The following is a 27,832-nucleotide window of genomic DNA, read 5'->3' on the forward strand; positions in this document are numbered from 1 at the left end:
TTGGATTAAAAGAAGAAAAGAAGACTCACTTGTCAAAACCAACACTTTTTTTTTTTTTTTTTAATGCTATGGAAGACATCTGTCCTCTTAATTGATGATAAGCAATAAACTAACCATGTAATCATATACTGTTTGCAAAACTATTTACTGGTTTGTAGTAATATAAAGTAGTACAAAATGCAGGCTGTAAAGTACTGCCTGCATTTCAAAACACAGTATTTGTTACCAAGAAGCATGCACAATAATGCCTTTAAACTGCCTCAGTTTTTTCTGTACGTTCTCTATGTGTACCACAGTAAGAGTTCACACAACTTCTTGTCCATTTGCAGTCAAAGGCCACAAGACTGGAGGCAAGAAGCCAAGCAGTTCATTTACACCCATCTATTTTTATTCACTTCTGCTAATAGAATATGCATCCTGAAAAAAAAGGGGATTCTTGGATATTTGCAGTTGTGAAAAAGAGTGGGTATTTTGCTACAAGATTCTTCATCTAGAAAACTTTAATATGGTTGCCAAGTCCAAGTCTCCCCTTTGGCCATAGCAGTTCCACAGCTGTTCTCCGAGTTCAGACAGGAAGAGGTAAGGTAACTATAACTTTAGGAAGTATGCAATATATGTGAAGGGCAGGAAGGGAGGAAGATGACACAAGTGGAACACATATGAAAGTTAACACATTGGGAAAACTAGAAAATAAATCCAGGGCTAGGGGAGAAAGAATCCAAACATTCATATTGGTCTCATTGGTACATAGGTTTGTGCTCGTTCATTTTGTAAAGCCTTGACGTTTGCTCCTTGTTCAGAAGAGGGCGCCGCTTGCAACTGCTTGCAGGTTGACAGTCATGATGGGGTTAGGGGAATGAAGGTATCAAACTCTGTAGAGAGGAAGTTGAGCATCTGTTGTATTATTATTGCCTTTATTTTTGCAAGCCCCCTCTTGCCTTTGTTTTGCAAACAGCTCTATTTAAAAACATGACTTGAGGTACCCAGAGGCTGTGGCCGGACTTCGTCTTCAATATGCAGCCAAAGGTGGGTTATCATACCTTCTGCTCAGATTATGTAAGTGTTCTCGAGCCCATGTTAATAAATACAAGCTGCCTAGCCAAGCCCTATAACTAGTCTTTTTACCTTATATTGCCTATGAGATGCTTCTATGGCATCTTTGTTGACACATCTGAGCACTTGCAGCGGCTGTCCCAGAGCAGGATGGCATGTAGCCAAGGAAGAGCCAATGGACAATAACCCATCCATCGACAGATGGTTACAGAATCCATCACCTAAAGCCTCACTGAAATTTTTCAGGAGAGTTCAAGAGCTCGTAGTAGTACTGAAACTAAAGAAACAGAGTTTTGCCAAGGAGCGCAGACTAGGTAAGTAAGGCAAGGGAACATGAAAGCCAGGAGACTATTAGACGCAAAAGCAAGTGACACTTTCAGTAACTTTCTTGCTCTTGGGAGTGAAAAATTAGAGCACACTTCATGCAGCAGCTAATGGAGCAGATCAACTCTCTCAGCGCTCCTTTCTTTAGACAGGTTAGTCCTTCAAGCATAATTTTCAAATCTCTCTCTAGTACTGTTCTGTGGTAGAGTGTGTCCCAAAGAAAGATTTTAGGTTTTCCAAGAAGAACAGAGTAACCACATTTTCTACAATATGGGATCAGTCTCCATTGTCTTTAGAACAGTGGCTTTTCCTCCATTATATTTTGTGACCTCTCCTTCTATAGACTTGATTCCCAAAAGGAAGTTTTCCATATAAAACATCTTAGAGTTGAAAATGTACAGCTCATATGTATGCAATTTGTACAACCAGATTTTACTGTATCTGTACAGTTGCATGTTTGCTAGTCAGTGTAGACAGAAGTAGCTAAAAAGCAACTAAACCAACAGTATTTCATTGCAAACAGGAACCAACAAAGTATAATATTTTACATCAACACAGATTTTGCAGCTTTTCAAGTTAGTTTTCATTAGGTACTTGGTACACAGTAAAACTGTGATCTACTTTTATTTATAGTTTCATCTTTCCAAGCAGAGATTTTTCATATTCGTTAGTAATCCTGAAATGAAGAGTCAGATGTATAACGTATTCCCAGGTAGTAGCCTAATGTACTGTAGAAAAGTCAGTTTTGTTTTACCAAGGACTAGAATCCACTTCAGTAACATTCCCTGAGGCAATCCACTATTTTATTGTTTTGTCCTCAAATCATTTGTATATAGTTGCTGTTCTGTTCCAGACTGCTTTGTTTCTTTAAAAATAGACACTTAGAAAAAGACATCTGTTAACTTTCATGGCCAATTTTATATTTCAGCAATTATGCTTCCCCTTAATAACCTCTTCTTCTCCTCTTTTCCCTCTCCAAAAATCACAAGTTAACAGATAGCAAATCTGTGTGCTTGATTTTCACAAGATAGGAATTCAGATCTTTAAATAAACATTAATTTTTGAAGATGCAAATGTGTGAACTGAAAAGAATGTAGTAGACAGACAATAGAACAGAATTAATATGCAATGAACAGTCTAAAATTTATTTTACTGAAACTGAAGTTAGTCTCTCTTCAAGAGAGAGAATCTATGCTGCTAAAAAGATCAATGGTGGGGAGAAGTGGTGGGTGTAGAAGGTAGAGGAACGCAAGAGAATCATCATCCTTGGTCCATAGAAACGCACTGAGCAAGAACACTGTGTATCTTTACATTCTCAATGGACTAAGGAGGTTTCTCCTGGTGTAATTCCACCTTCAACACTTCAGAAAAGCCTGTGTATAATCAATGCACTTAAAGCTTTAAGTTTTAGTAACTTCACTTAGACTTTGTTTATAAAACAAACACACACAAGCACACTTCCCAGAGTGCAAAATGCTTAAATACTTCAATGACAGAACTCCACGTGTAGTTTTTGGAACAGTAATCTTTTTGCTCTCGGAGTCAATTTCTTCCTTGTCATCGCATCCATTGCCAGCAACGGTTGCATTAAAACTAACCAAAAAAATGCAGCAAATGCAACAGTAGATAACTCTATACTGTTTCTTCAGTTTTCCAGAGGACATTGTTCATTTGTATAAACTCATCGTTGGACTTTGATACATGCACATGTAAGCATCACAAAGTAGTCTTCGTGCACAACCTTGAATTTTTCTGGAATCCAGTGAGTGTAATTCTTCTAGAGACATCTTCAGGTATTCACCAACTTCTGGACATGGGGTAACTTGCGGAATGTTAAAGCCATTCTGACCTCCTTTTAACCATAAGGAAAGAAAGAGAAACAGATTACAATAGCATCTACACATATTTACTCTTTATAATGTGCTTTACTTATGACAGCATCACCAGTTCTTGAAAATGCCTTCTAAAAAAACCTAAATATGCCATTCTGGACTACTGCAGGGTAAACTTTTCATGTAAGTGTATTGTTCAAGAAAAATCACAATTGGTGTCTGAATATCTCTTTGGGGTTTCATAAACACTAAAGATTCTGTACCACTTTGGGAGAGTGACCTGAACACATACTCCACCTCAAATGCTACTGAATTTGTTAACAACATGATAACTGGCAACAGTTGATGAATTTCTAAACCATGAGTGTCCATACCTGACTTGCAAGACTAAGGCAGAGTTTGCTCCTGGCCATTTTCCATGCAAAAAAGAACAAATTCAAACAACAGAAGTATGGGCATCCATGACACTGGTCCCCAGCAGACATTTTTAGCTTATAGCACCAGCTGAAGAAAAATACTTGCGATACAAAAAAACCTAAGAAAGATCAGCAGGAGATACATCTAGTGAGTATCTCATGTGATCTACATTCCTAAAATAAAGCGGTTCTTCACAGACTTCGGTCGTACACATTTCAAGCACTGAGAGAATGCTTGATTGCCTTCTGATTGTTATAAGAAAGAGACTTTAGTCCTGTAGCAGTTTCATTTTCAACAGGAGGCAAGATTCTTCTCCCCTCGCCCCTGTAACAGAGGGGTTCAAGAATTCTTCATGCAAAGAACTGTTACTATGAATCTGACACTTGTGTCTATTGCTGTTCTTCTCAGGCACCAGAATTGAACAGAGTGTCCTTATTTAAACACTATTTAATGCAGCAGTATCTACGAGAACGCTTGTTTTACTGACATTTGTATTATTACAGGGTAACCGTTTTCCACTGATAATTCTAAAGAGATTCTAAGGAATGGCATAGATGTTGTAATGCGAGACTATTTCTTTTATTCTAAAGACACCTACACTAAGTCACTTAAGCAAAAGCAATAAAAATATTTGCATACTATTTGATAATTGTGTACATCCACTTAAATATGGACTGAAAGAACACATTCCTGCAGTTGATTAAAATTACTTCTCTCTGCCAAACTTGCAAAGGATAGAAAAATGTATAAGGAGTCCCGCTAGAAAACTTCTGCAGTTACTTCTGTACCATCTACCTACTAAGACATCCAATCTAGTTGAAATTCAGATTATGCAAATCAGTGGCTGCTATGAAATCAATGTGCTGAGGTAAGGCTGGGTCAAGATTAGTGTCCCAGCATCAAGTACTTCAAGTTAAACAATATCCCCAAAATGTTAAGAAATAGGCACCAAAATTTAAAATGTACAAAAATTAAGAGAAAATTAGTAAGAATAAATAAAGATCTACCATCCCGATCTGCCATGCTGTCAAAGAAAAGCCAGGCGGAGTCATCCCTCCCGTATTTAACAAAAGCTACATAGTGGCTTGTTTCTATGCAGAGAACAGCAAACAACTCCATCTTCTGGTACGGGATGCAGCCATGTCGCCAATCCCAGTCTGGCAGATCTTTAGGTAGTGACAATGGATTGAATTTATGACTCTGTCTCTTGGGATGAAGATGAACCTACAATTGAAGTGATATTTCAGAAGAGAAAAAACACCCCATAAGATTATTTGTTTCAGTGGCAGACAAAGCTAAAAAGAACATTACTGCTGAACTGAAGATTAATGGCATTAGAGGAAGAACTGCAATAACAGTAGCAGACTAAATGTTTCTTCTGTTTTTCCCCACCAGTGTAGTTCAATATTGCCCAGAACATTCAAGTCTAAGGTTAGAAGGGAGGTCAGATTTAATGCAACAATTTTCTACTATGCTCAAACTTAGAAACAAGCTGTGACTAGGACAGCTTCATGCAAGTTACCAAACAGCTCTCAAAATTAAATGGTTCTATGTCATGAATTTATCAAGTCAAACAAGGTAGCATGTATGTAAAATTAGGATTTAAAGCAGGCAACGGGAAACAGATTCCAAGCTGCCTACGATTACTACTTCTCCACTGTATTCAGTCCTGGATTTGGCAGTTGCCATGTTTTTAGTAAGAAACTGTTGATGAGTACAATGCAGAGTCAAGTGGAGTTCCTCATTTGTCACCGAAGGCTACACTATACTTGGTGGGCGCAGTTACACTAATGCCGGTGAGAAAGTCTCACTACACCCTTATGCCTTTCTGTCGATTAATACAGCACACGCTATTTGGGTTAAACCCACGTAGAATAACAAAGACAACAGCTTACTTGCGTATTGCAGGTTTTGCAGAACTGCTTGATTTTCCCAGCAGAAATATCAGTATCTTCATAACATTCTCTGCACTCATACATAGCAAGCCCTCCACATATACGGCACTGCCTGGGAGCTGCATTTTTAAAGAAAATATTAGTCTCCAATTTGGGAGGCTTTTCTTGTTTTTTTTAAGATGACGGGTATGGAAAGGAGGGAGGATTACTACTTTAAATGGAGAAAAACACTACATTAAAAAAGCTAAAACCAGATTGCCAATGAAAGCAGAAATGTACCACTCTATTTAACTTCTTCCCTTTGACATAATGTGGAATAAGAGAAAAAGGTTTAGAGTGGTAAGTTGCAAAACAGAAGATGATAAAAATTAAGTTTTATCAACTGCATAAAGGAAAAACAGGCTTTTAAATTGAGTTAGTTCTCTCTGGTCATATTGGTTCAGTTAGTTTAGCCCCTATGTCTGTCGACACCAGAAAAAACAATTTAAAAAATAGGATAAGCTGGTGGCCATGACAGTGAAAGAAAAGGCCATGACAGTTTCGGTTAGACACTCTCAACAACTCTCTTTTATTACACAACACTATGTTGTATACTTACTATCTTCAAGTAAGTCTGTTATATTTAATTCCAAGGAGGGAAAAATTTTGTTGAACATTTTGAAGTCTTTTCCAAACCGTGGCATCTGGATAATCAGACAAGAGGGTGCCTAGGTAAAATGCCAGAATACAATGAGCTTGAGATAGATAATTATCTAAATTTAGAGACATTCTTCTAATGCTGTAAACATATTCATGTTACTGAAACTTGCAGCCCATTGACTTCAAAATTAACGAGACAGTAAGCAAACCAAAATTAAGTCTTTGAGAGAAACTACAGCTAAAAAAAAAAAAAAAACAAACAGGAAAGTGGCATCTAAATCATTGTCAAATGTTGTAAGTCCCAGTCATGCTCAAGTATGATATTAAATATACTGGACTACACTCCCTCATCCGGGGCGGGGCGGGGGTGGGGAGGAATAAAAAAAATCTTCCCTTTGTAAAGCTTTTTACAAACAGAGGTATCTCAAAATATTAGTCCTTAAGACAACTTATTGTCAGTAACTAAGAAGTTTTCTTTCAGTAATTCTTTACCTGAATTACTTTGGTCTGTTCAGCCAAAGGATACATGTCATTAAGTTAACCTTAAAATATTTTTGTAATGTAGGCAACCTGTACCACTGACCTAGTACTCCCATTTCCAACATGTCCGCATTTTGGTTTTGCACCAAATCCCACTTTTGTCCCCTTCCTGAATGGGCAAATATCTAAGTATCATCACTTCCAACAAAGCAACAGCTGTCACCAACCTCTGCAAACTTCAAGTTGCTGTTGATGAATGACCACTCTAGTAACTGCTGAATTGTTGGGACTCCAACTTTCTCATTTTTGTCCATAAAAATTTGATAGAAGTAACAGTCTTGTACTTTCTGACCTGCTGATCTAAAAAAAGATTTTAAAAACAGATTCTAAAGCTCTACTGTAACAATGACTGTATTTTACTAGGAAAAGAACATCTACCAGAAAATAGTCTATGCGACATCCTCTCTGCATTGAAATATATTGTGCTTTTAAAAAAAAAAAAAAAGCCAGCAACAACAAAATGCCTTAGATGATAGGCAATCAAGTATTAAGTGCAGACTGATTTTAGAAAACTTATTTAAGAAACAAAAGCAGTATAACTTTCAGAGTATGTTTTCAAAACATATGCCTATGCATTATTGAACTACCAACCGAGAAATACTTCCTAAGCATATGCATCAAAAACTCCAACACACTAAAGCAGCTTTCATTGGAAAGACAAGTAAGAGTTTCAGTAACAAAACATCAAAAGGAACAACAATAATTCTCTTCAGTATGATATTCCCAATAAGGAGTTAAAGAAAATGGCTGGGTTTAATGAAACATTTCCTTTTAAATCATGGAGTTATTTACACTGCTTCCTGCAGTAGAAGTCTCACATAGATGGCTAGCGTTGCTAGACTTCCTATATAGTTAACAGATAACTCTCCAAAAGGATAAAATCCCGATTTAAGGGCTGTCCAGCTCTAATTGTTAAGAAGCATTCCACACCTAGGCAAACATGAAGAAGGCAGGCTACTACATTAACTGCCAATGCTAGCCATAGTAAGTGGTCTGGATAAACTTCTTCATCCTCACAAAAAAAAAAAAGAAAAGAAAAGAAAAAAAACTCACCAAACACACACACACCACAAACCAACCCCTCCCCAAAAAAAAACAAACAACAAGAACCACAAAACCACAACACAGTTTTATATGGGTAGGGAGAGGGACAAAGGATTAAGCTACCAATTTAAGTAAGTTTTGATGTCAGATGTTTCAAAACAAATTCAAAATTAAGTACTGATGTTTTCAGGTAATATTTCTGTTACATAAACATAAATCTGATATATTTGGGAAGAGAGCTTCAGATGAGTAATTCAACCTACTCTGGAAGGACATAAGAAAGGGTATAGAAGACTGTGCTCACATTGAAGAAATGGATTTTGCTATCATGCAGAAAAAGCATATAGGAGTAGCTGGCCTCCAATAGCAAAAGAAAAAAGTTAGGTAGGAGCTGTTTCATGTGTTAAAGTTCCTGGGATGAAATTGCTGGGAACTTTCATCAAATTTGCTATAAATGGTAACCTCCTCCCATCCCAACCAGCATTTAAGACAACGTTGCTTTTTTGAGCACTCAGGTGTTGAGAGGATGCTAAGAGTATGATGCTCAAAGTTACTATTACTAATTTTAAGCCTTCTTTCTAAGAAGGAGACTTCTGCGTTACTCTTAAAGAGTTAAGGTACGTGCACACCAACTTGGGTGCTAAAAGCTGAATGGTGGAACATAAGTTCTGTTCTCCTCTGTATGGCAGAGACATGACAAAAACCTGGAAGGCCAAGCTTTACAAAAGAGGGATTAAAGAAACGTGTGGAAGACAGTGGAGAAACGTACAAGTGGAATAAGAGGCACCTTCCCTTGCTTTTACTTTACTCCTTTCAGCTGTGATTTCTGCCACAGCAGCATACCTGTTAACTACCAAAAACTAGAAATACATTCTCACATGAAGATCTATTATTCTAATTATAATAATAAATACTATTATTATAATTACAGTACTGTACCCCAGCTGTTTCACCAGGATAATACATTAGCCACAGGGGTTTCTCAGCATATTGTATTTCATAGAATTGAAGAGAGGCAGTAACAACAACTGTGAGGGTCTTAAGATGGCAAGCTATATCTAAACACTTTTCTATATAGACCCAATACACGCTTGAAGTTACTAGTTGGTGTGGGTTTTTTGTTGTTGTTGGTTTTTTTAACCTAACAGTAGATTACAAACATAGACCTTTGTCTAGGCAGAAACAAGACACAGTTCTAAATTCATGGTATGCCGTGATCTCTCATCCCTTCAAACTTTTTTAAAATTTCCCTACAGAACTACCACAGAAGATAGCCTCAGTATACTCAAATGGCATTTACAGTGAACTACAGCATACTAAACACAGCTGCTCTAGTTATGGTGTCCTAGCTCCCGTATCTCTGCATAGCACAACACATAGCGGGCACTTACAGACCTCACACGCCACTGAACTAAAGCAGCATATAAACTAATACAATTCCTGCGACGAGAAAAGGACTGAAAAACTATGGGAAATGCCTTGCAACACTGCTGCTGCCACAGAATGCAGCAAGGAACCTGAGAATATCAAGTGCCAGGTAGCAGAATGACAGCAGTGGGCAACAATCCCTACCTCTGTTAAACTCAGTCATGACAGTTGAATCCTTGTAGTGCTACAGTCAAGAATGAAGGCATACATAAATGCCAGTATCTGTTCTTTTGATAAAGTAAGAGAAGCGAAACTTGATGAAGGCAAACCATTGAAATACTTTCATTAGCCTTGAAGAAGAAACGCAAATCAATTCCCATGGCTTAAACACCGATTCAGCAATTTCTGCAGCTTGTCCCAGAAATAAGTAGCTATAAGCTGTAGGCCACATTAAGAAGTGCTGTAGGGTCCTCTTACAGCAGCCCTTCTCCAGCGTAACTAACAGGAAGACAGTAAAGCGCTCTCCCCCCTAGGACAGGGGATCTTTGTCCAGTTCTCCTGAAACTATGTTCATGAGCTTTTTCAACAAGAGCCTAGTGGGGCAAAAACCACCTACCAAAAAAAGGTAGGAAATAGTGTCAAATTCGTCAATATAACTTTATTACATTGCATCTTATTAGAAATATGAATCACAAGTCAAAGGTGCTCTAAGAGCTATCTCAATTTGAAAGGCAGCCTATACTCTCTCCTCATCAACCTCTACAAAGACATGAGTTAAAAGAAAAAAGATTCACCTTATTTTCAACAGTGGCTCAACTCTTAAAATATGATGAAATAAAATATTCAAAAATTCTTCTGGATCTGGGGAGGGGAGGAAAAAAAAAAGTCTTGTTAATATTCAAAACCAGATACATTATTCAAGCCTGATTTTAAATAAAAGTTTTCAAAATTTTAATAGGAAAAAAGTAAAGGTTCATTTTTACAGCTTTATTAACACAGTAAGATTATGACAAACCCTAAACATTTTCATGACACAAACCTTTATTTACTCTTTTGGTGTCAAATGGCCCTAATAAAAGATACAGGCTCAACAGGGTAAAAAAGCTTTCCAGTAAAGATCAAAAAGATGCTCTGTATTTCAGAGGAATCATTTGGCGCCACACAACTTTTCAGGAGAAATAAAAGCTTTCAAAAGAGAACAGTGAAACCGCAGAGAAGCAGTGAGAAGTAGTGACAATAACACTTACATAAAACCCACACAATAGTAGAAAGTTCATCTAGAGACCAAATTCTCTGATCAAGAATGCAGCCAACACTAGTTTCCCATTCTGCCCCAACACTGAGAGTTTTCTGGTATGTTTCTCTTCCTGCCACTAACTGCAATAAATACTGGTTTTCAGCATTTAGCATTTACAAAGAAAGTAGTGTTCTCCCAAACAAAAATGAAACAGCTACATAATACCATGCTAATTAATCATTAGATGCAGCAGAAGATCAAAAGGTTGGGAATTGATTTTTCCAACATGATCTACACATTTTATTTCTTAATATGCTACATAACCATTGTGACAATGAAATGTAGTGGAAAGATTATTCCTCAGGGACCGAAGTGACATTTTGAAAGAGGACAAAGACCCCAGCCTTATCACAGTCTTCATTTCTGAAGAAGAGCCTTGGATCTCCCTTAACTGCTAGACGGGAGTTACGTGGGCACAGGAAGGCAAGAAAAGAAATCCAGTCACTGAAAGACTGGTACAGCAGAAACTGTTCAGCTAGGGTTCCTTACAGACCCGAGGAAGCAGAAAAGACCTTTTTACCACCCACCCAATGGTCACTCAAATCTCTGGTAGAGATATTACTGCTACAGCGTGGTTTGTGTGTTTTGTTCTGGTATAATTATATAGCAAGATACTTCAGTTCCTTCATATTATGATTCTTACAAATCTCAAAGAAAGGAAAACCTCCCCAGTTACCTTTTTCCTCTGAAGTGAATCCTGATGCAGCCTCAACTTTTTCAAGTATTTTCCTCAGTTTCATTATTTTTGTAGCACATACATATCCATATCTAAGATAAATGGGTTTAATAAGCTATTAGCTAGTTTGTGATCAAGTCAGAGAAGCAGGAAAAAAAAAAACAAACCTCTTAAACGCTGAAATACAGGCTCTCGGATCCTTCTTTAACTGTGTGCAGTATTTCTTCAAAACTATGTAGTGACTCCTCATATTCAATCTGACTTCCAGTTTTTTTAATGCAGTATAAATTTAGTGCAGTGCTCAATGATCTTGCATAACCTTTAAGAGCTCTTTTTAAACATTAACTTTCCAGGATAACTGTTTTCTGATTTGTCAGTCAATTACTTTTGTTTTGTTTTCACTCTAATTTGCACTGCTTAATACATCATTTTCAGGATATCACGTAATAACAGCACTGTGGGAGTTGTTATTAAAAAAATATTTCAATATTTGAGAAAAAGATACAGAACTGTATGGCTGACCTAAGAAGCTGAAGTTTTGAGCATTCAATCTTTTCCTCTAAAACTTTACAAAAAGCACAAAGACAGTTTTAAGCATGGTGGAAAGGTAGAAGTAAGACTTTCAGTCTTCTCAGCCATTTGAGATTTCTGCTACTTGGTGTGTATCCTACTACCTATACCACAGAACCCTGGAACACACCAGGCAAAGTACACACATCCGTACAAGAACAAGGGTTCAGAAGCCATCATTTTATTCCAGGAATGAAAAGTAAAACTTTGTGATAAACTGTTCAGTGACAGCCCACAGAATTTCGGCACTACAGCTGTATTATTTGCATGTTTAAAAAAAAATTAAGCTAAAGACAAATAACTTTTCATGCAGATTTTTCCCATATTTCCTTTGTTCATTGTGCCTAAGAAATTACAAAGCTCATATTAAGTTCTTTAAATAAAAGCATTTTGACCACCTGCAGACCACATGTAAAAATTAATGAAACTTTTAAAGCCCAGCCAAATCTATCAAATTGTGAAACTCCACATAAGATAACCCAAATACTTTTCTTGTTAAGAACAGCAGCATTAAAAACATGTAAATATAAATGCTGTGAACAAATGTAACTTGTATTTATCAATGCTATTGTATTCATACCTATACAAATTTTACAACAGCTTTATGCTGATCGCATTTCCAAATAGAGCCTAGTGAAAATATTTTATCACCAAACAATGAATTACTATTTCCAGTTAGCACTGATTAAATTTACCATGACAAACAAGTAACAATACTCAAAAAAACCCAAACAGACTGGCAGCAGCAGCTAGCCAAACTTTTCAGGTTTGCAATAGGAATGCATACACAGCAGGATCTAGTATAAAATTTGTATTAGACCAGAGACCAGTTCATGTCTTTACTTACATTCTCAGAGGATTCACAATCTCTGTTCGCAACAGTTCTTGAGTCTCACTATAATACTCTACGTCATTCTTTTCTTTAGGTCTGAGTAACACAGTGTCCAAAACAGAGCTAAAAGAAAACAGGCTACAAAGAAAAACAGAAAAGAAAAGCTGTTTTGATTCTGGAATATACAATCATTCAGATGCCCCAGCAACATAAGACAAACCAAGCAAAGCCACAGGAAGAATTAAAGAACCAAACAAACTCAAAAAGAGATAATTATGGACAGAGGACAACACAGATGTACTAAATAGTAAAAGTCCACTCTAACCCAGTATCCTTTCTGCAGCAGAGCATAAAACCCATTGCCAAGGCAGGATTCTACAAATAAATTATATTTCCCTCCCTCCATCCCCCGGCCTGTGTACTCTTTCATCCTTCAACCATTTACAGCCAAAAAGAGTATAGATACATAAGGGCCAGTACAATTTGGACATGATTAGCACTTCATGTTATGCAGTGAATGTTGCAGAACTTGTTCAAATTGAAAGAGCATAGTAATGTGTCAAAGATTGCGGTGTGTGACTTTGTAAGCTGCACAGTAATACAGACAGACAGTCATTACAACAAAGATCACGTGTTCTGCATTTCTAGCATGGGATGCCACTATACAAATTATGAACTTACCAGAATAAGGTGGAGTCTAAGTAACAGGAGTTGTAATGACCCTGGATACCTTTCTTCTTTCCAATCATTGTCTCTAAACCTTCTTTTTCCATTTTTGGAGGAGTGTTTTCTTCTACCACTTCACTTAAGTAACCTCCAAAGGCTGAAATTTTTTTTTTCAAAAGACACTTTAAAGCCTCAAATTTTATCCTCCTTGAGATTTTCCTATTAATGTTTTATAGCTAAGTTGCTGCCTTAGAGTAAGCATTCCTTCTCTGGACTAGAATAGCATTTTATTATAGCTGAGACTCACTGTCTTCCAGAGAGTGAACAAGGCCTTACATTCCACTGACAATGCACATTAGAGTGCTTCAGAAAGCCTGCAGCACTGAATTAATTTTATCCAGTAGGAATGAAGTTCTCTTCTCATTATAAATGCCCTGTTCACACTATCTTACAAGTATCAGACACTTTCTTTGCTGTTGTCCCAGGCAATACAACATGACCCAAGAAATTTAAAATATTTGAAGTTAGAAAAAAAATTTTAGTTTCTCACCACTAACTTCCACCATAAAAATACATGCTTTTCTATGTTAAAATTTAGGGAAAAAAATAATTCGACATTATAGAAAAATAACGGTCTTTATTTCCGATAATGCAATCACATATTGCTGGAGTTGCAAATACCATTTTCAGCAAGATTGCTTTACAACTTCTAAAGTAAAAAATGTCCAGCATAACAAAAAATCCCATAATTTTATGAAATTTCTTTAAATATATGAACATTTTCTTGGTTTAAAGCATAAAAAAGTAATCCACAGAAGCATTATGTACGGTACAGACTGATCTTCTATTCATTAATCTCATTTAAATAATACCTGTACAGATTTTCAAGTGTTCAATACAAAGTACATATTGCAGGAATAAATGAAACCAAAACCCAGGTCAGTTCCCAGCTGATAAATAAGTAATAAGCAGAAGCTCAGTACCTAGAGAGTTGCAGCGTTCAATCTGGTTGGAAACGGGCTGTAGGGAGGCAAACCTGGAATCCGGCCTGCAGCTTTTGAGTTTAACAAAAAGAGCTTTCTTCGGAGCACAAGTGAAGTATCGAGTTCCCTTAAATGTTCCATCCGTACAACCTGCACATTCATCTTCCTGAAAATTCAAGAGAGAATTCACTATTTTTCTTATTTCTAGAATTCTGCAGTAAGCCATTTGATAAAATATCTACCCATAAGTCACCCTTCGGGTACTCTGAAGTTTGATACACAATGTTCCTCCATTTTAGTATACAAAGCTTCAACTGAGGTGTTCTTTAATTGGATTTATTGAGGAAATTAAGAGTCGCACTTTTTTCTTCATGCTGAAACTTTCACTCCATCCGAAATAAAACAAAAATTCCATCAGAAGCAGCTTGGGAGAGGAGAGCGAGAATTAAACCTAGTCAACATTAGGAACTTAACTAAGCTAGCTAGTCACTCCAGATTCCTTCTGTAGTTAGAAAGAGCACACATGCACTACCGAGCATCTTTTAAAACTCAAAATTAAAATCACGAAGCATTGGGTAGTGTGAATACTTCCAGTGTGACTGTGGCCTGCACAGGAAAAATACCTGCTTCAGAACACACAAAATGTACATCAAGGAAAGACAACACAAACTAGATATCAAAAATAACAAGTTATTATTATTTATCTTTGATAACATAATTTAAGGTATATGGTCTGCTTACTAACAATTGCTAGGTTTTAATGCAGAAATGCATGACAGGCAAGTCCAAGACCCCAGTTTAACACAAGGCATCCTAAGATGCAGTCTCAGAACACCTGTGGCAAACTATAGCTTGAGCTTCACCCAAAAAACCCACAAGCATCAGGATTTTTTGTAACAGCTAAAATTCCAGTCAAATTCTCACCTACTTTGCTAAAGATGTTTGTTGTCTTACATACTTGTACACTGCTTTATCTAAAATTTTATTGAACATTATCCCAAAATAAAGAATCCCATCTCCCTAATTGCGTACACACTAATTTAACTGACAGCCAATCACAACCTTGGCAGCAACTGCCACAGACTAAATGTCAGTACATAACAGCAATTCATGTTTGCAGCAACTGTGAATTTACAAAGGGCCCATACGAACACATAAAGCACATGGCTGTCAAATCAACAATATCACTACCATCGAATATCAAAACCAGTGTTATGACTCTGACAGTCATAACTCTGACGCTGCCTGTTTGCTGGTATGCAAAAAATAAACAAACAAAAAATTGACATTCAATAAAGACTCTTACAGCCAGGGCATTTTACGTAAATCTGCATTTCAAAGAACCTTGAAATACGGTCAGCTTTTTTCAATTAAAATCTCCATGACATAAGCAAAGGGCACTCCTTTGAAGTAAGTGACCAGTCCTACAAATTCAATTACCCACTGTGACACAAAAACATCTCAGAGCCCATTAACAGAGTAAGGTCTAGGGCAGCCACAAAAGTCAGAGCTCAAAGAATTTAGCTATGTTATAAGGAGATCACATGGCAACCTATTTGGACAAATTCCTCCAGACTGACTGCTTTTGCAAAGTATACTCTCGGAAACAAAACTAGTAACATGTAATTAATATTAATATGAACTACAATTTATATTTACCAGTTCCAGTCCTGCTAATACTTCATTTACTCCAGGGGGCTGGCCAATCCAGCGGATTACTCCATAGAAAGGAGGATTTTCTTTAACTTCAGCCAAGGAACCTGCTTCAAGACCATGCGAGTTCCCGACTGGGCCTGCTGTTGATGGACTCTCTTGGTTAGCCGTAGCATTTACATCACCAATGACTGACTGAACAGATAAAGAGAGAGGACTATGTCCAATAGTACCATTAGTACTTGACGTTTTTGTCAAGCTAAAAGGGAGGGAGTGAAATCTGTTTTCTGTAGACACAGAGCTTGTTAAAGGTGGCTGGAGTGGTGGTGAAGAATGTCCAAATCCGGGAGATGAATCAGTAAGTGATTTTGCAGGGTCTTCAGCAACTGTTAAAATCAAAACCAAGATGTTAGTAAATGTTGGGGTTTTTTCCCCCCATCTTACAAAATGAAAAACTTAGCTATCAAACAAACGAAGTGTATCTGCAACCACATCTGATTTAATGGGTGTCCTGTATAGAAAGCACTAACAGCTGGGGACTAGCAAGAGATGTTTGTCACTTGGCAACACTGGAGAGACAGAACTGGCTGAGGAGATGCTGCTGTAGCCCCACCACTTTTACCACAACCAACGGAAGCGAACAGCACAGAGAAAGGAGATGTTAACCAGAAACTACAGGAATGTTTAGATTGAGAACTTTTTTTTTTACCCCCACATCAGAATTTTTCTTTGAATACAAGTTAACAGCCCCAAGGATTATGACTGTAATGGGCAAAACAAGGAAGAACTCATTGGTCAGTGTGATTGAGGAAAGGATTTGGTTCACAGCTTATAGAGAGATGAGTAATTGCTTGCAGACACGATTTGCAAATGGAAAAGTGTTTATTCCCCTGGCTCTATCACAATATATTTTGGTTCTAACACAAGGAATCTATCAGTGTCTATAAAGAATAAAGGATTTAAATAAGTCATGACTAATGCAGTGCTTGATAAATGAGATCACAACTAGATGTAATAGCACAAGTGTTCTGTATCTTCTCTCATGTCTCTATGGGGTCTCTAATACACAATTGGTATTCACAGAGCAAAAGCCCCTTCTTCATCACCTCTTCTCTCCATGCTGTCTTATTAACTGAAGTTAATGTCCAAAAATTTTTTTAAAAAATTATTTAATCCTTTACTTCGATAGTCCTTTCTAGATAGGATGTTGACCTTGTTTATTTTAAATATTATAATAAACTAATTTTTAAACAGAGCTCCAAGCTGTTGGAACAACATCTGTTAGGCAACCAAGAACAATTTGAACCCATTTTCTTTTACAGTTCACGGAATTCAGGGGCTACTACTGCTATAGGTTTCCATTGTAAATTAACATTATTAGTTTAGTATTTACACCTTCAGTCACTAAGCCAGCCAGCCACACTTTAGAAAAGTTGACGAGGGGGAAAAAAAAAAAAAATATTAGATCTGGAAGCATATCAAGATACACTGATCCTTTGGGTACGTGCACCCATACTTGTAAGAATTCAGAGGGACATTTTACAGAAATAACTTTTAAAAAAAGTACTGAAAAAACATGTATGCTTAGTCAGATTATGTTTTTTCCCCCTACGCACAGACGGATTAGCTGGCATGGCAGAATATTACATTTCTCTTAGATCCATTACATTAGCTACAAAAAGACACGCAAAATAAAATTACTCTATATACTTGGCTACAAGGCATATCTTCATATCTTCCTTCGAAGCCTCAGCTTTTATTTTGCCTGCAAGACATATACATTCCCAGAGAGCTGCACATACATTGCCAAGAATGTAATCTCCTACATGCAGAATAAAGCAACAGGTCTGTCAATTAAGACAGTATATTTTCATGGGGGTTCCAAGATGCTTTTTATGATACAGTATGTCTTCCACTAAGACAACATATTCCAACTGTTTTAAATTTAAATGCATATTTGTTTTATTTGAAGAACAAATTTTATTTTGTTTTGTTTTTTTTAAATAAAGTGTATGCCTACATGAAAGACTATCATCTCCCTTTACCTTCATCAATATACCATGGGGGTTTTGTTTTCGTCTGAGGCTGAGAGTCAACTGATGAGCCATTTAATGTGTAGAAGACTTCAGATCTGTTTCTATTTCCAGGTTCAGAGGTAGATCCTGGAAAACAACACGTTTTACTGAAGAGATTAATCTCTATTTACAAAAGTTTAGCTATGCTCTTATTTCATAGTATAAATTTGTTACTATACTTTGAAGAAGACATAACTGCCTTTCCACAAAGCAGCAAACTCTCCCATCAATGCTAACACAGTTCTAAGCTTGCAACAAGGTAGCAGTTTATCCCAAACCAACTTAATCCTCCAAGCTGAAATTTCAAGTCACCAACCTGAAAAGGCGGCAGAAAATACCCCTCAAGCACAAATTTTTCATTACTATAAATTATCGATATAAGAAAGCATTTGAGATACAGTGTACAGCAGGTATTTCTTCTTTGTTTTTAAAGCAAAAAAATTTCAGAGTAGGCAAATAAATTACCGATCCAATTCCACACAGCTATAACTTGTGCCAACATAAAACCACAGTTACTTCAGTGAAGACCATCTCTCCCAGCATCCAATGCCAGGTAGAATGAACGCTTACAAAATATGCTGTCATTAGTATTCTACAACCCAAAATAGCCACTAGTAAACTCAAAAGACACTGAATTTTTCATTTCTGCATTTAAAAAAAAAAAAAAAAATTTCCCTTCCAGGTTTTTTTCCCTGGGAGGATTTTCAGAGCTGGCCAAAATCAGACTCAAAAGAAGTTTATATTTCAGGAAATTCAATTTTGGTTTTGAATCACAGAAAAATTATCATATTCACTATTAAGTAGATCTGCTCCTGGGCTAAAAATTTGGAAGTTTCTAGTCCTGCAGAATGAAAAGAGCAGCAAACAATACTTATTAAAAAATAAAAAAAAACACACTTTCAGAAAAACAGAATGTAGCCCTGAACTGGTTATACTAGACAACTAGGTAATATGCTCTTGAATTTTTGCTAAATCTCAAACTGTTTTTTCAGGAAAGTGAAGGTATCTTGAGCAGTCTTAACTTGAACTGTCTACCATCTTTATTATGATTAAATACATTCATACTAATACTCTACTTCAGAAAAATTTAACTTGATATGTAACTGAAATATTAAATGAAGTGATAGAAAATGCAAGGCAACACTTTTTCCCAAGCAACAGAAATTTGTAATCTTACGCAGGTAAAGAAAATCACTTCCCATACGTACCTGTAGCCTTTGGCTTACTATGGTTGAACAAGCTTTTGTCACCACCACCTCTTGAGGTATAGGCAAGCTTGGGAGGTCTCCTGTCCTGTGACACAGTCTCTAAGATGTAGTATATGAAGAGAATATTAGCTTCCCTTTTCTATGCTTTTACTACGTAACAGAGAAGTTCAACTTGAAACCTAACTGAACCAAGGTCTAGCATCACAAGTCTTAAAAGCGAGTGTAGCAAAAGCTTATTTGGCACCTAACCAACATTTTATGTATATAGGATTTGCTTGTATCACATCAGCAATTACTTTACTCTGAAGTCTACCATTATTTCTTGAACACATCAAATAGATTGACTTCACGTTCTTCAATGTATGTGCATGCTTCCATTATAGGAAACAGATGCACGAAATTCTAAACTTTCTTTTCTACCAACACATCTACAACAAATGCTCTTTTCCCAAAAATGGAGAAGTCCCCATGAATTCTCCAGAGAAGAGAGGAGAATTCATGCAAAAACATGTATCTCAACTAAACCAACAAGTGGGAGGTGAACATAAGAAAAGTTAGCCAAACTGAAGAGCGAGGGCAATGGTTACAGACTACGTCTGTACAGGACTGCACACTCATCAGCACCCATCTTCAGACAGAGCACAAACAAAAGTTTTACATGAAACTTTTTTCTTTCTTCAGAAAAGGAATCAGGGGACTGCAGTGGTTACAAGTTAACACTATTCAGTGTTACTGCGGATAGTGAATTTTTCCAGAGCCTTGCTATGAATTTTCAAGCATTTACTCACAGAATGCATAAATAATACTATCAATACATTTCAAGCACAGAAAGAACAGCTTTCTGATCCAAGATATTTAAACTCCCAGAGTAAATTGAACAACATTCAATAAAAAGATTCCTGCTACAGACACTCACATATTCAGGAATACTATACAACTGTATAGTATTGTAAATACTATACAATTTTACATGAATTTTGTTCAATATTAAACCTTTTCTACTAGTGAGGCTGTAACCAAAAGGAGGAGGAAATTGAAGAGAAGTATAACACAGAAGGTTAAACTAATTCACGTGAATTTAGAATATTAATTCCGCAGTATTATTTTAATCATATAACTGTGCCTAGGTTGAGATGTTATAAAAGTCTGCCTTCTGGTTAAGAAAGCAAAGCATACCTGGAATAACATCATTGATATGCAAAAGAAGTGTACTTTCAACACTTGCAAAACTGCACAGCTGTATTCCATTATATCTTCCATCCCAGTTTCCAATAGGATTATCCTAAAAATAGAAAAACACGTTACACGTATCCCAAGAGAAGATTTACATCGTACAGAATACACACGTATGTCTTTAGGAATGTAAAAAGTAGGAAAATGAAAGGTTTGACAACATCTACTTTTTCGTGTAACAAACTTTGTTATTTCAAATAGTCAAACATTACAGTCTTTAAAGACAAACGCAAACTTAAAAACTTTGTTCTTTTCAGAAATACTTCCTATTTTAACAAGCATTCCTCTACTAAAATCCATTATTTATAAACAAGTTAGAACAATTCCAGTGCATTTTTAGGCAACAGCTACTTCAATCAAGAAAATGGAAGCACCTGATCTACAAAAGCAAAACCAAAACACTCTTTAACTACCAAAAATTTGAAAGCTGTTCATTTTAAAAAATTCAAGTTGCTAGAAATAATTTTTAATGACAAGCTTCACATTTTCTTGAAAGATCAACTTTTGTACTTAAAACTCAGTATTTTGAAGGTAGAACAAAGTCAAACAAACCAAAGTTACATGAAAAAAAGCTTTTTAAAAATAGCTAACAAAGAAAAAGGCATCCAGCCTACTTTTTCAAAAGGCAGAACAAAGCCAGTCTCACAAGACAAACACTCAACTCTATTACTTCAAGACTGACATCTAACATTGCAACTAGCTCAGTGGAGGCTCCTCAGAGTAACCAGAGTATTTCTCCTGAACTGTTTAGCATCAAATAGGATACCATTTACCTGATGCCAAAAACCAATTACCACCAAGGGGCATCTTTGAACACAAGTGTTTATTTCCCATTTTAGGTCAGCCTCCGCTGAAGTAGCTTGTGGATAATGTTTCTTCTTCTATATTGCATGTAATTTACTAACTAACACACATGCAAAAGTTATTAAAGTCATTTCTTACCATGTCCACTCCAACAACGTATCCTAAACTTTCGTTTCCTGGTAAGACATCACAGAATATAACTGTCCCATACTCTATACTCTCTCCTATCTTCAGAGAAACCCTGGAGTTGATCTCCAGAGGAGGAAGTTCTACCTGCATTGCGTCAACTGGAGCTGCATAGTCACTTTCCAGTTCATTGTCATCATCTTCCACCAGCTCCAGTTTGTCCAAAGCAACAAAAACCCCACAATCCTCATCACATCTGAAAAGCTGCTTGCCTTGGTACTGTCCATCAGTAAAGCCCTGACCACGACCTTCTTCCTAAGTGTCGGAGGAGGTAGAAGAGGAGGGAAAAAAAGAGGGGGGGGAAAAAAAAAGCAGTATATTTTGTGCAACAGCAGATTACTACAAAAGCAGTAACATAATCCAGCGTTTGGAGAAATTGCAGTATGAATTTGCCTGACGAACTATCATTATATTGGGAGAATTCTATTGCCAGAATTTGTGGCAAATATACACGCTGTCTATCTTAGGGGAATAAACAATAAGATGTCATTAGATTAGAGAGTAGCTGCAGGCAGAAGCCTTTTTACTCAGAGAAGCATGTTTTCTTCAGGTGCAAATCTTGCTTCCATCATCAAATTTTTGCTACATCAATATAAGACTACTTCATATTAGACATAATGCTCAGCATCCAAAAATTCCACTTAGATGCCAAATAAAGAGAGCTGACTTTCAGAAGCACTTGGGCCTGATACTCCCTGGTTCTTAGTGGGAATCGCAAAGAATTTGGGAAAAGTTTAAAGAGAACTTTGAAAAATATACTTCTAATGCAAGAGTGGCACTCTCCTGAATCTAATCCTTCAAAAGCTTATGGTTGACATTAATTTTGCAGAAATATCTTACTAGGAGCACACAACGACAACATTCTCTACCTTAACTAGTTGCCATTTGACTTTCAGGGCTCTACAAAACCAGCAGCCCTAAAATCCAAGCCTGCATTTATGGATTGTATCCTGCCACATGCAGGGAAAAACAAAGTACTCAACAGAAATCCAAGAGTTGGATATTTGCCACGATGGGGATGCAAGTAATTAATTTTTTCTAGACTGAAAGAGTCAGAGTATGTTCAAGTCTTTTTGGCAGCCTACGCACCTCATCAAGCTTCACTTAACATGTAGAATACAAGGCTGATGTGATACGGCACGTTCACAGGTATTTAAAAAAAATACTTATGAAAAGACTGAAGGTTACAGAATTGTTAGGGGTAACGATGCTTCTAGAAAAAAAATTTATTATGACTGCCCCTTTAAATAGAAGATTTTTAGCTCATCTTATAAAATATATACAATGCTCCCTCTTAGCAAGAAACTTACCAGCAACTCTACTCCAAAGTATATCCCTGTTAGGGACCTTTCTTGCAATAAGGGTCCTCTGAAGCGAACAACTCCAGGAAATTTATCATCTCCTGATCTCAGCTGTACTCTAACAGGCGAGCCAATATCTATTTGGATGCCCTTAGTTAACCTGCTTTTGCTTTTAAACAGACTGTATCTTTCCTCACAGTTAGTAATGGCCAAAAGCAACTCAGCTAGTTTTTCATTTATTTCTATAACATCCTTCTCATCCACAAACAGAATTGCATGAGGTTGTTCCAGAATCTTTAATCCAATCTGCAGTTTCTTGCCTTTACAAGGAATATTTCTGGAGTGTCCCACAGAAGAACGGTCTTGAAAAAACTGCCCAATGCTACCTTTGGGCACTTTCAAGAGCTTTTGTGTCTGCTTGTCTATAACACTGCATTCTTGGAGAAGCAAGTAAAATATCCGCTCTTCCCAATAGGAGGAACTTGCTTTTTCTTGACTCCATAAGCCCGAATTCATTGTGATTAAAACTTTAAAAGCTGCACAGAAGTCTTCGAGAAAAATAAGCTGTTGGTTTATGTGTACTGATCTTGACAAATTCTACTGGAAGGTCCAACCTTCGTGAAACAATGCAATATTCATTTTGCAAAGAAACAAATCCAGACCAGAAAGCCTAGAATAAAAAAAAAAAAAGAAAAAAAATGCAAAATTAAATTGAGGAACTACAGCTAGTCTTAAGTAAAAAAACAGAAAATCATTTAAATCTGTGACCAGCCCTACTCCTTCTACAGAGTAAAAATAGTTCAGCAAAATCTGAGACAGTGAACATAGTCTCAATAGTACCGTTGATAACAGACATACCCACTTCTACTTGTTATTGCTGTGTATTTCCTTTCATTCTCTAGTTCCTTGAAGCAAGAGGCTATAGAAAAAGTGTAATGAAATGCAGAAAACACACATAAGTGAAAGGATAAAGAAATCTTAATTTCAGATGAAGAGGAATAAATATCCTGCTCAAGTTTACAAACAACATTTTATGGAAGCTTTCCACTATGAAGATCTTTTCCCATGCTTAGTGACTACTCATTTCTGATGAAGTGTACTGCATCTGTCATCCCGCATAACATTTTGATTTAGTGAAGCAGAAAATTGTGTCCATGTAATAGAGCAACAGAAAATGCAAACTTCAGTAATTTATAACAGCCATTTCTTTTAATAGTAGAAATGGACGCTTCCAGTAAGCAATAAACAATGTATGAAAAATAAATTGCGCCAGCATTGCAACATGCAATTCTGAAGAAAAACCTGGAGGCTTTTCTTTTTATCGTTTTAGAAAGATAATTCACTTCAAGGAAGTAGGAAATATATCACTTCCAGTTATTAAAATACCCTGGAAGAAAACACCTTAGTTAAACATCATTCTAAGAATTATAGTTCACAATGAATAAACTAAAAAAGAACAATTTGAAAATACTTCATTGCACACAGTAGCAGATACAAAAGTAAAATACATACACACATATATATGTTTACAGTTTAGATCATACTGGATACATGAAGAAAGATCCACAGTATCTTAACAGGATTTGTTTTTCTTCTAAAGATGACAGAAAAGGGTCTCACACAAGTTAAGAATACACTGTCATGTAAATTTTCCTGTTAGTAATCTGTGATGCCACAGTTTGCATTCAGTTAAAATGATTATTTATGGATTTAACTTCAGCAAATAAAAAGCAAATACTCTTTGTCCTTTTGCCTCCTTTTGCTACTCTATTCCTCCAGATCTTTTCTTTGCTGGCATTCAAATACCATAAAATCTATTGCTATTTCTCCTACTCAGTTTGATCCCAGCCTCAGAAGCTATCAGAAAGCAATGGAATCCAGTACTACTGTAATTATTTTCATCATCTGTTTTTAAACAAAAAGAGTATTTAATAAAACTCTTTCCCCCAAAGAAGAGTAATAACAACCACAGAGGACCTGAAATTTATGCGAAGTAGCATCTTTCAGTCACTAGGAATTCACACATTTCTGTGCTGACTTGCTGAGCCTCCTAGTGAGGCTCTTGTACCATACAGCCATTCAAACTCTGAATATAGCATGCTTCTCATCTTCACAGATGTTACACATGGGTGTCAATGTCATCATCACACTTTGACACCGCTGCTGCAGCAGCTCACAGGAATTATGTGGTTTAAAGTGTTTCCATCTGCAAAGTAATTAACATCTGAGGGACAGAATCTGGACAGTTTCAGACCTCACTGAGATAAAGTCTCGGAGACTGTCAATCTGTTTTCAAGTTAAAAAATATTTTTCTTCATTTTCATTTTATACACATCAATGAGCTTTAATGTTTGTTGATGATTACAAAAAGTCTGATATCAGTATCGGATTGAAATAGTAATGTTTTATACGGGAACTGATGAAGAACACAACAGGATCTTCCCCCCTCCCCCCCAAAAGGAAACATGATTAAATGACTGTTAGTTTTTAGAAGTCTACTCAGATATTAAAATAGAGTTCCATCCAAGCTCTGTCTAGTTCCCTCCCCTTACTTTTTCCAGACACTGGGAAAAAAATAGATACCATCTTGTTCTTTGTAGTTCCATTTTATGTCCTCAGCTTTCAAACTTTCCTTTTTGCGAGCCATTCCACAAAGTTAATCAACCCCCAATACACTGCAAACAAGTATCTCTGACATTACAGGGATCATGACCTTTCCTATTTCACTTTTAGAAATAATTCATTTTAATTTTAATAAGTATGTACGGAAACAATACACGAACAGAGAATTCTGTTCAAAAGATTTTTAAAAAAGTAATTTTTAATTTTTATTAAAAATATTATTTATCTATTTTTTAATAAGTATACCCTGCTTGCAGGTCCATTGCTGCAATGTTGCATAATCTTCACATGTTTAGTAGTAACGAATTCAGTGTGAAAACATGTTAACAGCTGCATTTAGATTATATGATGGTAACTATATATGGTGCATGGTCAGCCTTTCAAAGTTCTAGTCATCCGCAAAGATGTTATTAAGCCACTGAATACAGTACCAAAAGGTTTTCCCATTATGAAAAAGTTCATTATCACCATATAAAATGCCTTCCTTTAAAAACTCATCTACCACCACTGTCCCCTGCCAAAGAAAATATACAGCTCTAAAAATCAAATCCCTTTCTTTTAGAATAATAAAAATGATAAATTAGTATTTTAACAGCACAGAAAAGCTTGCGAAAAAGGATGTTAAGTTCTGGCGATATACCAGAAATACAGGTACATAAACCACTGATTTTAGGATTTTTTTTTTACAGCTATTTTCCATGGAATTGATTATTCTGCAAGTAAAGTATACTTGCTGAACAAACAGCACATACGTATCAGACTAAGACCAGAATAAACTATTAGACCTCAGTATGAATTAACTTGGGAACCGAACAAATTATGCTTAGAAACGAGTCATCATTACACTGCACAACATACAAGCAACTATAAAACTTTGTGCCTACCAGAAAGAACTTGACCATCACCACAGAGGTTTAAGTGTCAGAGCCTGTTCAATTGCATTCTTCTACTCCACCTACTACCTGAATTATTTTCATGCTCAAAGGATTTTGGGAGGCAACAGACAAAACACAGTTATGACTGCAACACTACATACTTTAGGAAAAAAAAAAAAAAAATCAGAGGTAGGTCATAATAAGCTATCTGGCTTCAAAGCTTCCCTAACTTCCTTTTTTTCCTGTCTTGAGTCACTGTTATCACTACAGAGACATCTCATCATAAAAACAGTTTGCTCTGAAACATGAGAACTTTGTTTCTACCCTGCAGTAGCCTTAGATGAAGTATACAGAGATGTCTGAATGAGCTATCAGGTTTCAGCATGAACACACAAGTCTGTAGCTCTGATTCAGAGCATAAAACGAAGAGGCTAAAAATAAATTGTACCGTTTCTTACAGAACTTTCATTTTAAATACCAAGTTTTAAACAGCTGAGATGCAAAGTTATGTTCTTCAACAGTTCAGAAATCATTTTCAAGGGAAGGTTAAAACTAGGAGCAAGTAAATTTAGTTGCAGCTCAACATACACAGAACAACATGACTGCAATACAGGCCATGAGTGGAAAAATAGAAATTGTTTTTTCAAAATAGCGGTTGAAATATTGCCTGATACAAATAAGTTCATACTGGTAACATGATTTCTGAAAGAAAATGCAACTGAAAAACTCCACTAAATTTTGTTAGGTGTTATAAATTTAATACAAATATTCTACTTTAGAGGAAGAACAAAAATCATTATCAACTACCAGAATACTCTGGCATTACTAGATTTAGCAAGTATACAGCAATACACCATCATCACTGTTCTGCAGACAACTCTTCTGTCAACATGATACACAAATCCTCTCAATAAAATGAAATGCATATGTTTGAAATTTTGAAATGAAGATCAAAGATCAAAGATTTTGAAATGAAAATCAAATCATATTTAACTTTGCTCAGTAACGGAATGTTTAATGGCAAGAGTGATGGATCTGTTTATTGCCTAACAAGGTAAGATGTGACATACAATGTACTTGCAAGCCACACGGCTCGATGCAAGGCTAAGTTTTTGAGAATAATTATTTCCCGCCCCCCCAATTTTGAGAATTTTCTCTACCTCTCTGGGCGGTTTTGAGGAGGACATGGAAGGAAAGCCCCGAAACACTTTTTAAGTCGGAGCAACGTGCTTAAAGCTGAACAATAGCAAACGCACAGCTGGGCCCAAGCTCGGCGCCCCCGCACAGCCCTGACGGGAGCTACCGCCACCCCCGAGCCAGCCCGGCCCGGCCCCGCCGCTGGGCCTCGCCCCGACGCCGGGCGGCCACGGCAGCCTGGCCCCACCGCCCCGCCGTCGCAGGGGCGGCCTGGCCGGCAGCGACCGCCGCGCCTGCAGCGCGGGGCCGGCGGCCATGGAAACGGCCGGGGAGAGCGGCTTGGGGCGGTGGGGCCGGGCCGCGCCGCCGCCTCACCCCTACCTGACGGCGCCGAGCAACGTCCCGCGGCAGCGCCCGGCCCCCGCGACCCCTCGCTCACCTCTTCATCCCCAGCCCCGGGCCTCGGCGCCCCGCCCGCCCGCGGGGCTTTCCCGGCGCCAGCTCACAGCCCCGCGGCGCCCGGCGCAGCGGCCCGACCCGCTCCCCGCTCCCCCATCGCCGTCACAACAGCTCCGACCGGCGAAACGCTCCCTGCTGCCCCG

The 27,832-nt window shown here is 37.2% G+C and overlaps 1 protein-coding gene and 1 long non-coding RNA gene across 5 annotated transcripts in view; one reads left to right on the forward strand and one right to left on the reverse strand.

Moving 5' to 3' along the window:
• Positions 1-4,267, forward strand: part of LOC142087202 (uncharacterized) — a 231,667-nt gene extending 227,400 nt beyond the window's left edge. Inside the window, exon 7 of the long non-coding RNA XR_012675375.1 lies at positions 3,027-4,267. This is a non-coding gene — a long non-coding RNA (uncharacterized LOC142087202). The remainder of the gene's footprint in view (positions 1-3,026) is intronic.
• CYLD (CYLD lysine 63 deubiquitinase) lies at positions 483-27,753 on the reverse strand. Of its 4 annotated transcripts, XM_075161169.1 has the most exons (17): positions 27,670-27,753; positions 22,606-23,266; positions 21,383-21,550; positions 20,249-20,354; positions 19,073-19,171; positions 17,835-17,951; positions 15,796-16,175; positions 14,137-14,302; positions 13,169-13,310; positions 12,503-12,625; positions 11,086-11,177; positions 9,907-9,973; positions 6,868-7,000; positions 6,120-6,228; positions 5,522-5,640; positions 4,634-4,850; positions 483-3,229 (listed from the first exon to the last, which is right to left on the reverse strand). In XM_075161169.1, exons 2-17 carry the CDS (start codon positions 23,110-23,112, stop codon positions 3,045-3,047), a joined length of 2,730 nt encoding a protein of 909 aa, XP_075017270.1. In that variant the 5' UTR covers positions 23,113-23,266; positions 27,670-27,753; the 3' UTR covers positions 483-3,044. The 4 variants fall into 4 exon arrangements, with proteins under 4 accessions (XP_075017270.1, XP_075017269.1, XP_075017272.1 ...); XM_075161168.1 differs by lacking the exon at positions 27,670-27,753 and having other exon boundaries at positions 21,248-21,550; positions 22,606-24,038; XM_075161171.1 differs by lacking the exon at positions 27,670-27,753 and having other exon boundaries at positions 21,248-21,546; positions 22,606-22,687.
• Positions 27,754-27,832: the final 79 nt, after the last annotated feature.

This window comes from Calonectris borealis, chromosome 12 (genome assembly GCF_964195595.1).
Source record: "Calonectris borealis chromosome 12, bCalBor7.hap1.2, whole genome shotgun sequence".
Taxonomy (NCBI): domain Eukaryota; kingdom Metazoa; phylum Chordata; class Aves; order Procellariiformes; family Procellariidae; genus Calonectris; species Calonectris borealis.

What these genes read in the sequence shown, in the direction of transcription:
- CYLD (XM_075161168.1), bottom strand. Translation starts at nt 23,112, where the DNA reads ATGAATTCGGGCTTATGGAGTCAAGAAAAAGCAAGTTCCTCCTATTGG. An exon ending in ACTTTGGAGTAGAGTTGCTG is followed by an intron (nt 21,551 to 22,605) that starts GTAAGTTTCTTG and finishes TCCGACACTTAG; the next exon opens with GAAGAAGGTCGTGGTCAGGG. An exon ending in ACGTTGTTGGAGTGGACATG is followed by an intron (nt 20,355 to 21,247) that starts GTAAGAAATGAC and finishes TTCTATTTTTAG; the next exon opens with GATAATCCTATTGGAAACTG.